Here is a 13655-nt window from a genome sequence, read left to right on the forward strand (position 1 = left end):
TGAGAAGGAAGGGGATTTCCAGTTTGCGAACTTACTATAATGACACCAAGTTATTGATTCATGCCGTGCATCAGCAACAAGACTATTCAAGACGGGGGAAAAGGCTTAATCAAATTTCCACTGTAGCTGCTGTGCTGCAGCAGCAGGAGTATCCACTTCAGATACAATATCCAGACAAAGTAATGGTGTTACTCTTTCCGTGACAGTTCAGTTGGATACTAATGCACAAAAATGATCGATAATTACAGATTTCTCCCTCTAAATTGCATCAGAATGATTTAAATTGCAGTCTGTTTTGCTATGCTGCAAACAATTTCTCACTTTCAGCATAATAGAAAATGTACGCATGTAGACCCTTCTTGGCACCTTAATAGCACGAGCCGGATGCCTGTCAAGTTGACATTTATGGACAACAATTGCCAGGTGGTTCTGACCATTCAAAAATCAATTTCTTAGAAAATGTGCTTTACGAGCACAAGCACTAAATATAAATTCTTAAAGAGGCACGCTATAGGTCTAGCCAGAAGTGCAATGCGACGCACACTCTGTCTGTTCAATACATTTCTCTGAGACTGTATAGTAAGTCATATTGGCACTTAAACTAGAGTCGTTTTGCTAAATCTGTACATACTTTACCTCCAGCATAACCACACAGATCTGTCTGACACACTGGATGATGGCTTCTGGGGTCCCAGAGATTGTCACTGCACGTTCTGTGGAGTTGGGCAGCATGTCGCCTGCTACCTGGACCTGGGCCCCTGTGGACTGGAGCAGAGGAAGGGACTCTGAGGGGCTTGATGATGTTGAAAGAAATTCATTTGTAACACATTCAGGCTGTGCTTTGCATTTCTCTCAAGAGTACAGGCACTTACTTTGGCAGGGAAATTAAAATTGAAAGGTACTTCAAGTACTCAAGGTGCAGGCTATATGATAGACTCCGTTTCAGCCTCTATAAGAGCACCATGGCAATTTGGATGTTTAGTTTGTCCTTTACTATTTCCTTCGATTGCCACATATCCACCTGGGGTCAAAACATGTTGCCTTCATGGCTGTATTTTGTCTCCACGTCTTCTTTTTTTCAGCTTCCATCAAAAAGACAATAATGATGCATCCTCCCACACTTCACCCACTCACTCATTCAGCCACTGTGTAGTGTCTGCTACATCACTGGGAAACAAGCATAGACTACAGCTGACGCATTTCGGAGACTTTTTGGATGCACTGCTCCACCATTAGTGTCCACCAGCTATTCATAATTATCTCTAATTGCACCACTTTTAAAACCACTGCCAAAAAAGTTGCTATTTTTGGATAATTGGATGTTAAAATTTACATCTCTCTCCACAAATTATTTCTAACACAAATCTGTACAGAGATAACTTTATGTACAACAGCTGTAATCTACCCACCTATAAAATCATGACTGGGAATGTAGCTTTGATATGCTATTAAATGCTAGTGTTCATGATACTGACTGTGAATTAATGACACTTGCACTTCCAAAACTGTAAAATACATAAAATGGTTCAAACTTTTATAATAGCTTTTTTTGTCATATATAAACTAATCTGAGTATCAATCACTGGATCAAAGTAAGCTCAGTCTTCACAGTTTTTCAGTGTTTTCCATTCTTTGATATGTAAGACGTCTCAGCGAGCAGAAGTCCCTAAAATAGCCTGGCTGTGAGCACAGAAGCCCCGCCCACCTGATTTTTAAGGAAGCCAATCAGAAGAAATTTTGCTTAAAAGCAGGGAGAGGCGCTAAAACAGTGCTTTTTCAGACAGTGGATAAACTGAGGAGTGTCACTACGGCAGTTGACTGTAATTAAAATCCTGCTGCTCAGACAGAGCAGACGAGCCACAGCACAATTAAGACGTCTGAGTTTAAAATCACATTAGTTTTGTATCTAAAGACTCGTGACAGTTTTTGTAATGCAATAGAGAATCCATTAAACACAGTTAAAAGTTAGACCTGCACAAAACGTCTGGCTTGTACATAGGGAACTGTATAGCACACAGACAATTCAAATGAGTTAACAGCAAATGTCATATGCTTCCCTGTACTGTCACCTGGCATTTTTAAAGGGTTGTTGATATTTTATTTATTATTTACTTATTTTTTAGACACACTAGCAGTGTGGCTCTAGCGATAGCAGTGGTATTTGGTCGGTCCAACACTTTGATCCAGACTGAAGTAGCTCAACAATTATCGGACTGCTTCGCATCAAATTTTGAAATAAATGTTCCTGCCACCCAGAATACAAAATGCACTGACTTTGCCTCAAGCACCAGCAACAGGGGGTGGGCAATTTTCGGGTTTAGTGACATGTCTTAACAAATTTTTATAGCGATACTGTGCAGATGGTGCTATGATGGCCTTGTGAAGGTATATACCGCAAGATGGCATCATCCAAACTTTGAGTCCTGCTCAGCTGCCTGTCATACTGTATCTCCTCTTCTGAGGCTTTCTAGCATTAAGGCCTGAAATGTTGTCCTGATTTAAAAAAAAAAAAAAAAAAAACTGCACTCGCTAAATGTCCTGTGGCTGCAGGGTCATAACTGCTGCTGAACGTTCCAGATATTTCATTAATAATTTATTAAGTAACACATAATCAAGTAAAAACAAGCCTACAGTTAATTTTTTAGGAAAAATGACACAGTTTAGTTAAACTATTCATTAATTTTCAAATATCTAATATTTATTTACTCATGAAGAATGTAAGCTCGTAAAATAAAACTATTTGTCTGTAAATGTTCTGTTTGTCTTTAAAAAACAGGATAAACATTATTAACATAATTAGGTCGTTCAGAAAAATGTTTCACACACCTCTCTCATTTCTTTGATTTTGGAGCCTCCTTTCCCTATGAGGGAGCCACACTGGCTGGCTGGCACAACAAGCCTTAAGGTGACAGGAGGCTTGCTAGTTGCTGGACTGTTGCTCATGGAATTGATTATGTCCTGGAAAACAACAACAAAAGTAGCAAGTATTTTATCTTGTAAGGGTAATGTTTTCTTGATGTGACATCGAGACATTCGTGATGTTAACTGTCTCAGTAATGAATGTCCAAATAAATTTCCAGACTTCAAAGGTGGTGCAAAATGACCTGCAAAAACACACTTGTTTTAAATTTTCCTTGAGTATTTTCATCTCCTCCGCTCGCTGAATGCACCCTCCTGTAAACACCCAGCCTATTGGCACGGCACATTTTACACAGATCACCGAGAACTCAGCAGTCAGTCTCCTCTTACAAGTTCCAGTCACAGTACTTACACAGCACTAGCAAGAGGAGACACATCAAAGACAACATCAGCAGAAAGATAGCTGAAAATTCACCTCATACTGTTCAGTGATACAGGTTCCCTTTGCAGGTGTACTGTATATATGTATGTATATGAGTCTGGCTTGGTTTTATCTAAATACAAACACTGAGATTGTGTTTGCAGACAGATCTTTATCTCAAAGCGAGAAACCCACGCTTGCAGGAAAACTGTGTGTACATAAAGAAAGCTGAATGTCTGGAACTACCACAGGAGCAAAAGGTGAATTGAAATACAAAATGAGTACATTTTGATTGTGTACAGACTGATCATACCTCTTCAAATTTGTAGGCAATCATAGCAAAAGCCTTGAAGATGGTGTCCGTTGGTCCGGTGATGGTAACAATCCTCTCTGGACAGTTGCCCTCAGAAATATTGATTCGCGCTCCACTCTGGAAGACCAGCAACTACTTTTCATTTTCAGTGGCGGTGATAAGAAACCTTAATTATTCAAACAGATCCTGAGCAAATTTGAATCATGCATTACAAAGTTAACTTCGCCTGGTATTTCATTGTGATCTTTAGTGACTTGCTGGGGGGGGGTGCAATGGGCGGGAGGGTAATAAATATTTTTGCTAATTTTTTCTATATTCAAACTCACCTCTTCTCGCATCTTTTTTACTGTTTCTCCTTTCTGAAAAAAAAGTACATTTGTACATCAAAGTGAATCAGAATCTTTCCATAATCATGAAAATGAGTATGAAAATACATACCTTTCCAATTATACTTCCAACCTCCTGTAACATGAAAACACAACAAGAAAAAGTGAAGAAAATAAACATATTTATTTGTTTAAATGTGTACTTTTTAATTGTTTGCTTCTCTTTTTACTGAACAGGGTGTAAAAACTGTGCCAAGACATGAAGACAGGCATGTTCAGGGTCAGACTTTCCATGCTTGTTGAATCACTCTTTATGGGTTTGGTGTGGCGCAGCTGGTAAAGGGCACAGAGGCAGCGCTGGCTGCAAGCGTCAACACTCCCCGACCTCTCCTCAGAAAGTGTGAGGGTTACGTCTACTGTGACGTTAAAGCTGCAGGTAGTTGCAGTTCACAGCGCCAGGTTCTACCCTATAAGAATCATTTATATTTATCAAGTGCTACATTAAATTACACTCCAAAACGAACTTTCTGACAATATACTCATAAACATAACAAGTTTCAGTTGTAATGGTCAGTGCCAGCTCTAAACCAAATGAACCAATGAGCTGCTGTCTGTGCTTGTAGGGCCGTTGCATTGACTCATTGTCCCAGAAGTGCAGTAGATTACCCATCCAGCCCTGTTTCATTAACTATATTGTTTTTTCTTCTTAAAGTAAATCAAATTACAATTGCATTCATTCATGTGGTTGTAATGAAGTGGAACTTTTCCTACATTTAATACAAGTATAACCTGCAGGGGAAAAAGGTTTAAACCATATTTTCAGGCTAAGTCACCTGCTCATCATCAAAGCCTTTTTTAAATCATATTTGAGGGGTGATTCTTTATCTGTCTTCCTGTATTGTCCCACAACTGAAATACATTTGATGTCTCTTCCAATTCTTTTAGATGTGTGTTTGGTCACGTTATCTCGTAATAACTGCCTGGAATTGCAAACATGGCTGAGGTGCAAGCTTCTTGAATGACTTATACTCATATAAACTTCTTCTCAGAGGGAGAAAGGAGAATGGCACCTGTGCCACTCCACTCCAGCTTCAGGGACACAGAGATGAGCCTACCAAAAACTCTTTTCTGGGCATCACAAAAGGGGAAAAAAGTCATTTGAAAGTGTAACAGGATGCTGGAGGGTTGCCTGCCCTCAATAGATAATGATGAAAATGCTCCAATACCCAATGTAACCCAATGGTTTCTCAATTTGAGGGCTTCACTGCTGTGGAGAAAGGACGTGGGTAATCCTGCCAAAATCCTCCCTTGTGGCTGCTGTGGTTATGTCCCTGCCAGGATGTGGGGTTATTCAAACAGTCACAGGGTCACTGGCTTTTAAAGCAATTACATGAGCAGTCATGCAGGCTGACCTGCACGGCTATTCACAGGCTGCTTGGCACACCAGGCAAGGAGAAGATGTGAGCTTCATTCTTTGTCCTGCAGAATCTACCAGCATTATCAGCTACGCATGTGTGCTGCGGGTTTTAGCTGCCTAGCTTGAAGCAAACTTGTAACTGAGCTGCTGTTATGTAACGTTCATACAGTTCTAGACAAGAAGAAATCTGCTTTTTTACAAACTCTACACTGACAAGAAAGTAATGGTCATTGCATACAGATATTATTTACAAAGTAAAGCACAAGAGGTGGGGGATGGAAAGCAAGAGCCATGATAATACAGCATTCTTTATAAAACCAGGTGAACACAAACTAATTCTGATGGCCACTTAAAGAGTAGAAAGGAGTGAGGATGGTACACATGTGTCTAAAAAAATAAGAACTGCTAAAAAGTTGGTGCCCATTAATACATTATACACCATGCCCTGGGAAATCTGAAAATACTAAGGGCGAACAAGAACACGCTGAGCTGAGTCAGCAGCAGAGAAACACACAGCAGGAGATTTTCAGTCTTAAAGGCCTGAAGTCTCCAAAGGCCTTTGAACCTCAGTGAAGCTTGCTTACATAACCCCACAGTAAAGAAAGGTAAAAGTAGAGCAAAGCTGGACTTTGGTGTGGGAAGGCAAAATACATCTGCTGCCATTAGCTTATTTTGTTGATCTTACATAATATGAGTTAATGCTGTGTACAGTAAGTGGAAACAGCATATGCTGCTGTTGTACTTTCATTCAAGCTGATCTAGACTGTTGTCAAAGCAAAGCTATTGTTGGCTCTAACGGTTTCCATAATGGGACAAATTGCAGATTTTATTGGCACTTCCTAAGCATCTTTCAAACTCAATGCCCACCAGTCATTTTTCAAGCACTTTGGGCCTTTATTAGACAAGTAGATGGATGGACGGAACTGAGGGAGGAAGGAGACTGGTAATTACAAACAACAAAGATGGCTATCTGGACTTGAATGTTGATGCTACTCAATACCTTCAACCCCTAGGCCTCCAGGATGCTAATATACAATAGTTCTCTACTTTTTAACATTTAAAGTACTTTTTTTGTTTACCATTTAGTGGCTTTCGGTAGTTCACGTTAGCAGGATTCTTTTTAGCCCCTGTTGGTTAGTAGGCGGAGTTTAGTAGGAGTTAGTAGGAGCTTTTTAAACCCACGTCTACATGTTAGCAGTATCAATAGTATATGGAACCGCTTGTCTGTGGGCTACAATTGTTTATTTTTGTACTGTTGTTGGTACTTTATGGAGAATATTAGTCACAAAGAACTAATAGTAAATGTCAAGGCACTGGGTCTGGTGATCCAGTGTTTGTGTTTTTTGGGTTAAGTTATACTCTTTGAATGATGGTTTTCTGTTTTGTATTATATTTACAGTTCCTGGTTTCTAGGTTTCTGTTCTGTTTCTGTTCTCTGTGTGTTATATGCTTAGTCTTAGTTTTCTGTCTTTATGTCTTTCCTGTGTCCCACGTCTTGTTACTTTTGTCTCTGTGCTTCATGTTCCCGCTGTTCCAGAGTCTGTCATGTTTCTATGTCTCAGTGTCAAGTCTGTATCTCTGTGTCATGCTTCCTGTTTTACTTTGACAGTCTGTGTCCTTTGCCAATGTACTCTGCTTTGCTTCATTCGTCTCGTTATGTCTCATTTGTCCCAGATGTGTTCCCATCCGTTCCCCATCCTCTCGTTGTCTTGACTGTGCATTTAAGCCCTGTGTTCCATTTGTGCTTTGTTATGTTGTGCCCTCACAGTGTTGTGTTTCTGCCTTTGTGTTCCTGCAGAAGCTCTAGTTCTCAGTCCGTGGTTTGTTTCTTATTTTCTAGAGTCCAGTTTAGTTTTCTTATTTGAGGATTTGGTTTGTTTGTTGTGAAATTTATTTTTGTGGAAAGTTTTCTCATTCCATGTACAAGTCCTGCGTTTGGGTCCTACATCCTACCTGCCGCCTGCCACAGCACACACCTTGACAGTAAAGTGGAACTAAGTGTGGTAAACAATTAAAAATATTTTGTAATTTCTCTCTTTTTCATCACCTATCCTGAATATTGTGACATATAGATGTTTTGGTATACGTCTACAGATGTCTCCACAAACCAACTTACTTAATTTAATTATTTAAAATTTAAGGCACCACTATGATGCAAGTCCTATGAATTACAGCAGGTTGTGACATATAATTAAATTTTTTAATTTACAGATGTCCTGCTACTAGGACAGTCAAATCTAAGGTCAGAGTTGAGGTTAACAGGACAAATAGAGAAACGATTTGAAAGTTGATTTCATTGCACAATTTGTACAATTCCAATTTATCTGAATACAACTTCATTAAAATCAGATGAAAGGTTTAGGAAGAGAGGCCATGTAAAAACTGGCACCTGATTCATCACTGAAAGGATCTTGAAATGAAGAAATAAATGCCTCTGCATGTCTCTCACTTTTCAGGCTTCCTAACAGTCAATATAGCACTCAATCACTGTGCTCACTTACTTTTCCATGCATGAGGAGGCGGATGGTCAGGGTGACATTGAGGCCACCCTCTGACTGGACTTTTGTTGGCTCCATGCTGGGGGAGGAAAAACTGGTGGTCCAGCAGTAGGATGTCCTCAGAAGGAGAAGGAGTGCGGTGGTATTCCAGCCAGCCAGTCACCTACAAAACACAACATCACACATAAGCAAACACAGTCGGTGTGTTCACAACCAGCAGATGATATCAACGTCCAGTTGCATTAAATTATTATAAGAAGGCAGTTTGGTGCTTCTGCAGATGCGGTAACGGAATCATATTTCTGCTGTATGACACATAAAATAGTTTCTAAAGCCATTAATCTACAGACTGCTTTGACACAACATAAAGCTTTCAGCGATTTTAACTAATGTTCAGTGGTTCATTAGTTTGTGACACTGCACACTCCTCATATCTTCAGCACCAAATAACACACTTGTTTTCTGGGGTATACTAACCACAAATGCCTAAATTAAAAATAAGTGATGACTTTAGGCTAAAAATCCAAAGTGCAGAGCCCATTCGACTACAGCGTGGCTAAGCAACACATTTATGAGCTGCCTGCTCAATATTTGTTTCATGAATGACACGTAATTGTGTTGAGAAGATCGAGAGATAACCGAATGTAATCACAATCTGCTCCCCCCTATGTATTTTTTTCCCCCGTCTATTTGCTCTGTTAAAAATTCAAACGCAAAAACAAAGCAATCACTTGTTTTGTTTTTAATTGCAGGCCAGATCAGAAGAGAGAGAGAAAATTCTTCTGAGCTCTTATTCACGAACTATCTAGGAATATACTGGAAATACCAGACTGACCAATACAGGAATAAAATAATTTGCAACATTTGTGACGGAGGACCGTGCCATTGAGATGAAACTAGGTGAATAAATGAATACATGGACTACAGGAATGCCTTATCTGTATATATGTAATGTTGCCTTGAAGGTGCAGCACGATGACTTGCAGAATCCTCCGAGTCTTCACTGCTAAAAAGCTTTTTCCCCTGACTCAGACATTAAAGTCTTCCTCCTGTGCCCTTATTACAGTTAGTCAAATTACTTTGCTCTCCTCTGCCTTTGCTGTTAAGGCAAAGGCAAACAGACCAGTCTGTATGCTTGGATGGCTGTGCCAAAAAGTCATAGCTGCTTTTTGTGTTTTAAAAAGTTATAAGAAATGACTTGGTGTTCTGGTTAAGTCTATGTAAAGTCTATAACAAAGAAATCTTTAATGAGTAAAGGAAAAGTTTCTGTACTGTTGCCAAGTTTAGAATGACCTTTGTTACACGAATGTCAATATATCATGTGTGATGTGATGCAGAGCCTGAATCCAGTCTGTTTCACATTTCCTACTGTCCCGTGGTTAGTGTGGTGCTCTGTAACCCTTTGGCTATTGTCATTTCACTCAGACAATACCATCCAAATGTCAATATTAAGTTTTCTGTAGATACAGTTTGCAATCTGATGTAATCACCCATCCTGTTGAGTTACTGCTGTTATCATTACCTGCAAGTTTGAGGTTTAAATTTTTATCAAGCAGCCCCAGGGGATTCTTCTCCAATCTCTATTTTCTGCGTTTTTGTGGAGACTCATTTGGCTACAGCTTCTAATTTCCAGCCAGACACAACCTTAGGCTACTGTTTACTTTTTGTGCTCATATAAGAAAATGGAACAATATTATCCTATGAAAACAAAGACGAAGAGGAGATATATAAAAATTAGCACAGCAGCCCTCCCCACCCATTTTGGTTAGTGAGGTTGGTTTGAGTATTGTGAGAAAAGGAATATAAATCATGCTAACTGCACTGAAGTGAGGGCAAAACCCACAGATACTGATATCCACACTGGATATATGTAAGTTACATTTTAGAGGTCAACTTAAATATACCTGCAGGGGACAACTTTAAATGCAGATTCCTGTCTATCACTCTGCATCACCAGGAAGGCATAAGATTGGTTCTAAATTCATTCTGCAGCATGAAAGTAACCCCACACATACAGTCAGCCACAAAGAGCGGTTTGTCTGGTCACCAGGAAGCCCTGATGTCAGTGCAATGAACAGGCCCACAGCTGCGGGTCAGACAAGCCACCTGGGCTTAAATTGAGCTTTATGTGGTTCAAAGGTAAAAGTTTAGTTTATTACAAGAAGAAGCAGTAAGACTGTGGACCTTGAAGTGATCACATCCACGAACCAAAAATATGTCTAGCTTAGAACCCACTGAAACAATCAGATGTGTTGTGTTTCCCACGAGAAACACTCATCCCTAAACTTTACTGCTTTTAAACAAAGGGCTGAGGGATGATTGGTAGGCACAGACATGAGACAGGAATATAATTTGATTGATATAAACATGGTCCAGAGTTACCTCATCATTTTAGACCTCATATGTAAGCAAAAACATTTTAAATGGAATTTAATTATTTAACAGGGATCCAATAAAGACAAGTCCCTAGCAGTCCAAAAACATGCTCATTAGAGTGTGTTAGCCCGATGACTGACTGGTGATGTGGGTGCACCCTGCCTTTCCTTGCACAGTGGCAGCTGGGATAAGCTTCAGGCCACCCCAGGTCAGATCATCAGTTAAGAATGGATATTTCATTATATCCAAAAAATAGCACTGATGACCATCTGGTACACTGAAAACAAAGTTCATATTTTAATAAACAAAAATACTCTTTATGGTTAATCAATTAAAATATTATTTTAATGCAAAATTTGTTTTTATGCAACACACTTACACCAGTCAGTTATTTTTGTTTTTTGTTATACATCTTTGGAAATAAAGATTGCTTTGTTGTAGCCTACCAATATTTGTGCCTACTTGTGCTACAGAAAAGTGGGATTTATCATTAATTTTTGCATAACTATGGAATGCAGGTGTAAGTGTGGCACATCTATAGATACTCCTGTGATATGCAATGAATTAAACTGCTGTGGCTAAAGGTGGTCTAATTTCAGATTAATATATATTCAGAAAAAAACAGGAGTTCAGCACAGCACAAGATTAATGAGATGTAATAGAAGTGGAGGCACAAGAACCTGGGGGGGGGGAGGTGGCAGGTTCTGCAAGACAGGTGGAAGAAACTACCTGCCAAGCACCTTGGGAACCTCTGAGCACCAATTAACAAGTAATAATTTGCACTTTTAGAAAGGGAAAGGATAACTTCACCAAATTTAGAGATTATATATCAGATTCATAAGAAAAAAGTTGAAATAATGGGGTCTTTCTCTTAATGTTTATTAGCCAGCATGGCCCTCTGGGAAAAGAGTTGCCCACAGGTGTGCTGAGGTTGTGCTGGAGCTGTAGCAGCTTTGCAAAACCAAGGAAGGTGTTCAAAAAGGTTTGCATGGAGACAGCCAGATTGTAAGATTCAGTCCTTTAATAATAAACTTCTAAATGTACGTGAAGCCATTGTGAAGCTGTAGTAAACCCCGACAAAGTGAACTAAAGGCAACAACTTCAACGTCACACTGACTCACACTACTATCAAGTGTGCTGCTAATGCTGTCAGCTAGCTAACCACGCTAACGGCACAGAGTGAAGGCCGAGACGAGCCCAGACAGATCCAACAGGAAAATGAACTAATATGGGCTTCAAGTAATTCTCCCGGACAAAGAGAATGACCTTCATCTGAATGCCGTGAGTAAAACAATCCACCTCTGCTGTTTTCAGTTTGGTAATTACATTCTCCGTGTTATATACAACCTCGTGTGTGTTGACTGACTGTTTGCCGCTAAAGTTTTACTTGTAAACACAGCAAAGCACTTTTTAAATTGTGTTTTCTCTTATAGTTTACAATCATTCCTCTATAAAAGCAAACCCCCCTACCTGCCTTTATGTATACATTGTACATTTCTTGTCTTTGTGCGGGTTATTTCTTTCATTTTAAAGGTGTAAATGTCTTTCTTGCATAGGTAGAAAGGACTTTATATATTTACAAACATGGTTTGGTTTTGAGATGTTGTATAATGTATTATACAACCACAAATGTCTACAAAGTTATTTTACTAGGTATTTTGTATTCTTGTACAGCACTTTGGTCAACGTACTGTTGTAATTAAATGTGCTATATAAATAAATAAACTAGAACTATAAACTATAGATATATAGCGTTTTCGGGTTTTTTTGGTTGACAAATGTAAGTCCGTTTGTTGGCACTTCCTTGTAAACATAACTTTTAAGTGTTTCAGTAGTTGTAGTTTTAGTTGTGTGTTAAATTTTATTCTGAGTTTATCAGATATTTTTGATCACATTCAAGGTGTTTGTGGTACCCTTCCTCTCCTTGCATGGGAGATGTTATGATTTGCTTTGGGTTCTTTAAAACCTCCAGTCACACATCTTAAAATAAAAATCAAAGTAGATGAGATCACTTCTTGTACAGGACAGGTAACAGATGTTTCAGTTAAAATGTTCTGGTAAGTTCATAATTTTACAGCATTTTGAAACTAGAATTAGTTTATTATGAATATTTCACAAAGTTGTGAAATAAGTGGTAAGAGCCAGGCCCAGCCATTGCACTGGCATGGTTAGTTTTTCTGTCCTACAGCCTTGCCTCTTGTCCTAACAGGGACCTTGTCTGAGACAGGTTCCCCTGCATTTCCCCCCTGGGTTGTTACTGCTTGGTAGTGAGATGCCTCATCTATCCTAAGTGACGTCACAGAGTATTAGTCATTACTATTATACCTCTTTCAAGGCTTCTTGAGGCCCACCTAATGTAAAATGCAGGTGCAGTTTTTGATGCGTTATAAATGGGCAGTTATGTGAACACCTGCTCAGAACCTTGTAGGCTTGTCTGTTAGTTTTCCTGCAATACAGTCCCATTGCAGGATTTTGGGTTACCCTGCTTCCGTGCAGTCAGAGGAACCTTCAGCAAACATGTGTTTATCAGTAGGGTGTCCAGGTCTGTCTCCTCATACTGCATTTCTTGCTTTGCCCTTTCCTGACTCAAGTAACTACTAATGTGGGTCTTGCCTGGGGTTTCACAGCCAGAGAGCTGCACAAAGGGCTACCTGCTAGTAGCATGTGCCTCTATATGCATGTGGCTGGTACAGTAATTTGAAATGTGGTATTTCTCATTAAAAACGACTTAATGTTTTTGGATTTTCTTTTTAAAAACAGAAGTTGCAAATTCTTTTAAAGCTCTGTTTTGCTGTTTGCCAGAGTGATGTGTCCCTGCTGACGATAATAAAATGTAGCAATACAAATAAATTTGCTTAACAGTTGTGCTGACTACTGAGAGGATTCATATCCATGAGCACAAACACTTAGACGACGTTATCATGACTGTTTCACGTGTTGCTATGAGAAACAGGGTCAACTGCAGAGTGATATTTTGTGGTGTTAGAACAAATGAGTCAGACAAAACTGCCAACATGGTGCGTTGGGCTTTGTGCTTTTTGCACCTCGTAGTGATGCTGTTTTGTTTTTTTTTGTTTTTTTTCCCCCCTAACCAGTTGGCAACACCTAGAGAGCTGTGAACAAAAAAACATACCGTGTTGACGTGTAAATAAAGGTACAAAAAGAAAAATGCTCACAAATGTGTTCATCTTGCTCCGGGTCTAATGATCACTGTGCCTTTGTCAAGAGGTGTCAGACAGCGTGTGGCAGCAAAGGTGTTAACAAGCATCATGTGTCACATAATTGTCCACATGTGAATCGGACCCCATAGTAAACTCGGAATCAGAATCAGAAACTTTATTGTCATTGTCACGAGAACAACGAAATGAAGAATGGTCCCCGATCATTGCATCATCCCTAGCAATATCAAAATATAAATTAAACAATAAAATTCAATAAATAAAAT

General features: G+C 39.3%; 1 protein-coding gene across 10 annotated transcripts in view; it reads right to left on the minus strand.

Moving 5' to 3' along the window:
* The window catches only part of pcbp3 (poly(rC) binding protein 3), an 85108-nt gene that overhangs the window by 17701 nt on the left and 53752 nt on the right, over window positions 1-13655 (minus strand). For 6 of the 10 annotated variants that reach the window (XM_076875305.1, XM_076875303.1, XM_076875304.1 and 3 more), the window contains 6 exons: window positions 7838-7997; window positions 4032-4055; window positions 3920-3952; window positions 3594-3725; window positions 2827-2958; window positions 637-765 (listed from right to left, as the gene is read on the minus strand). In XM_076875305.1, coding sequence (XP_076731420.1) covers window positions 637-765; window positions 2827-2958; window positions 3594-3725; window positions 3920-3952; window positions 4032-4055; window positions 7838-7912 — 525 coding nt within the window. In that variant the 5' untranslated portion in view covers window positions 7913-7997. The remainder of the gene's footprint in view (window positions 1-636; window positions 766-2826; window positions 2959-3593; window positions 3726-3919; window positions 3953-4031; window positions 4056-7837; window positions 7998-13655) is intronic. The other 4 variants (XM_012921310.3, XM_012921309.3, XM_004559173.3 and 1 more) reach the window with 1 other exon arrangement.

The sequence above is a fragment of the Maylandia zebra genome, linkage group LG16, assembly GCF_041146795.1.
Source record: "Maylandia zebra isolate NMK-2024a linkage group LG16, Mzebra_GT3a, whole genome shotgun sequence".
In the NCBI taxonomy this organism is placed as follows: Eukaryota; Metazoa; Chordata; class Actinopteri; order Cichliformes; family Cichlidae; genus Maylandia; species Maylandia zebra.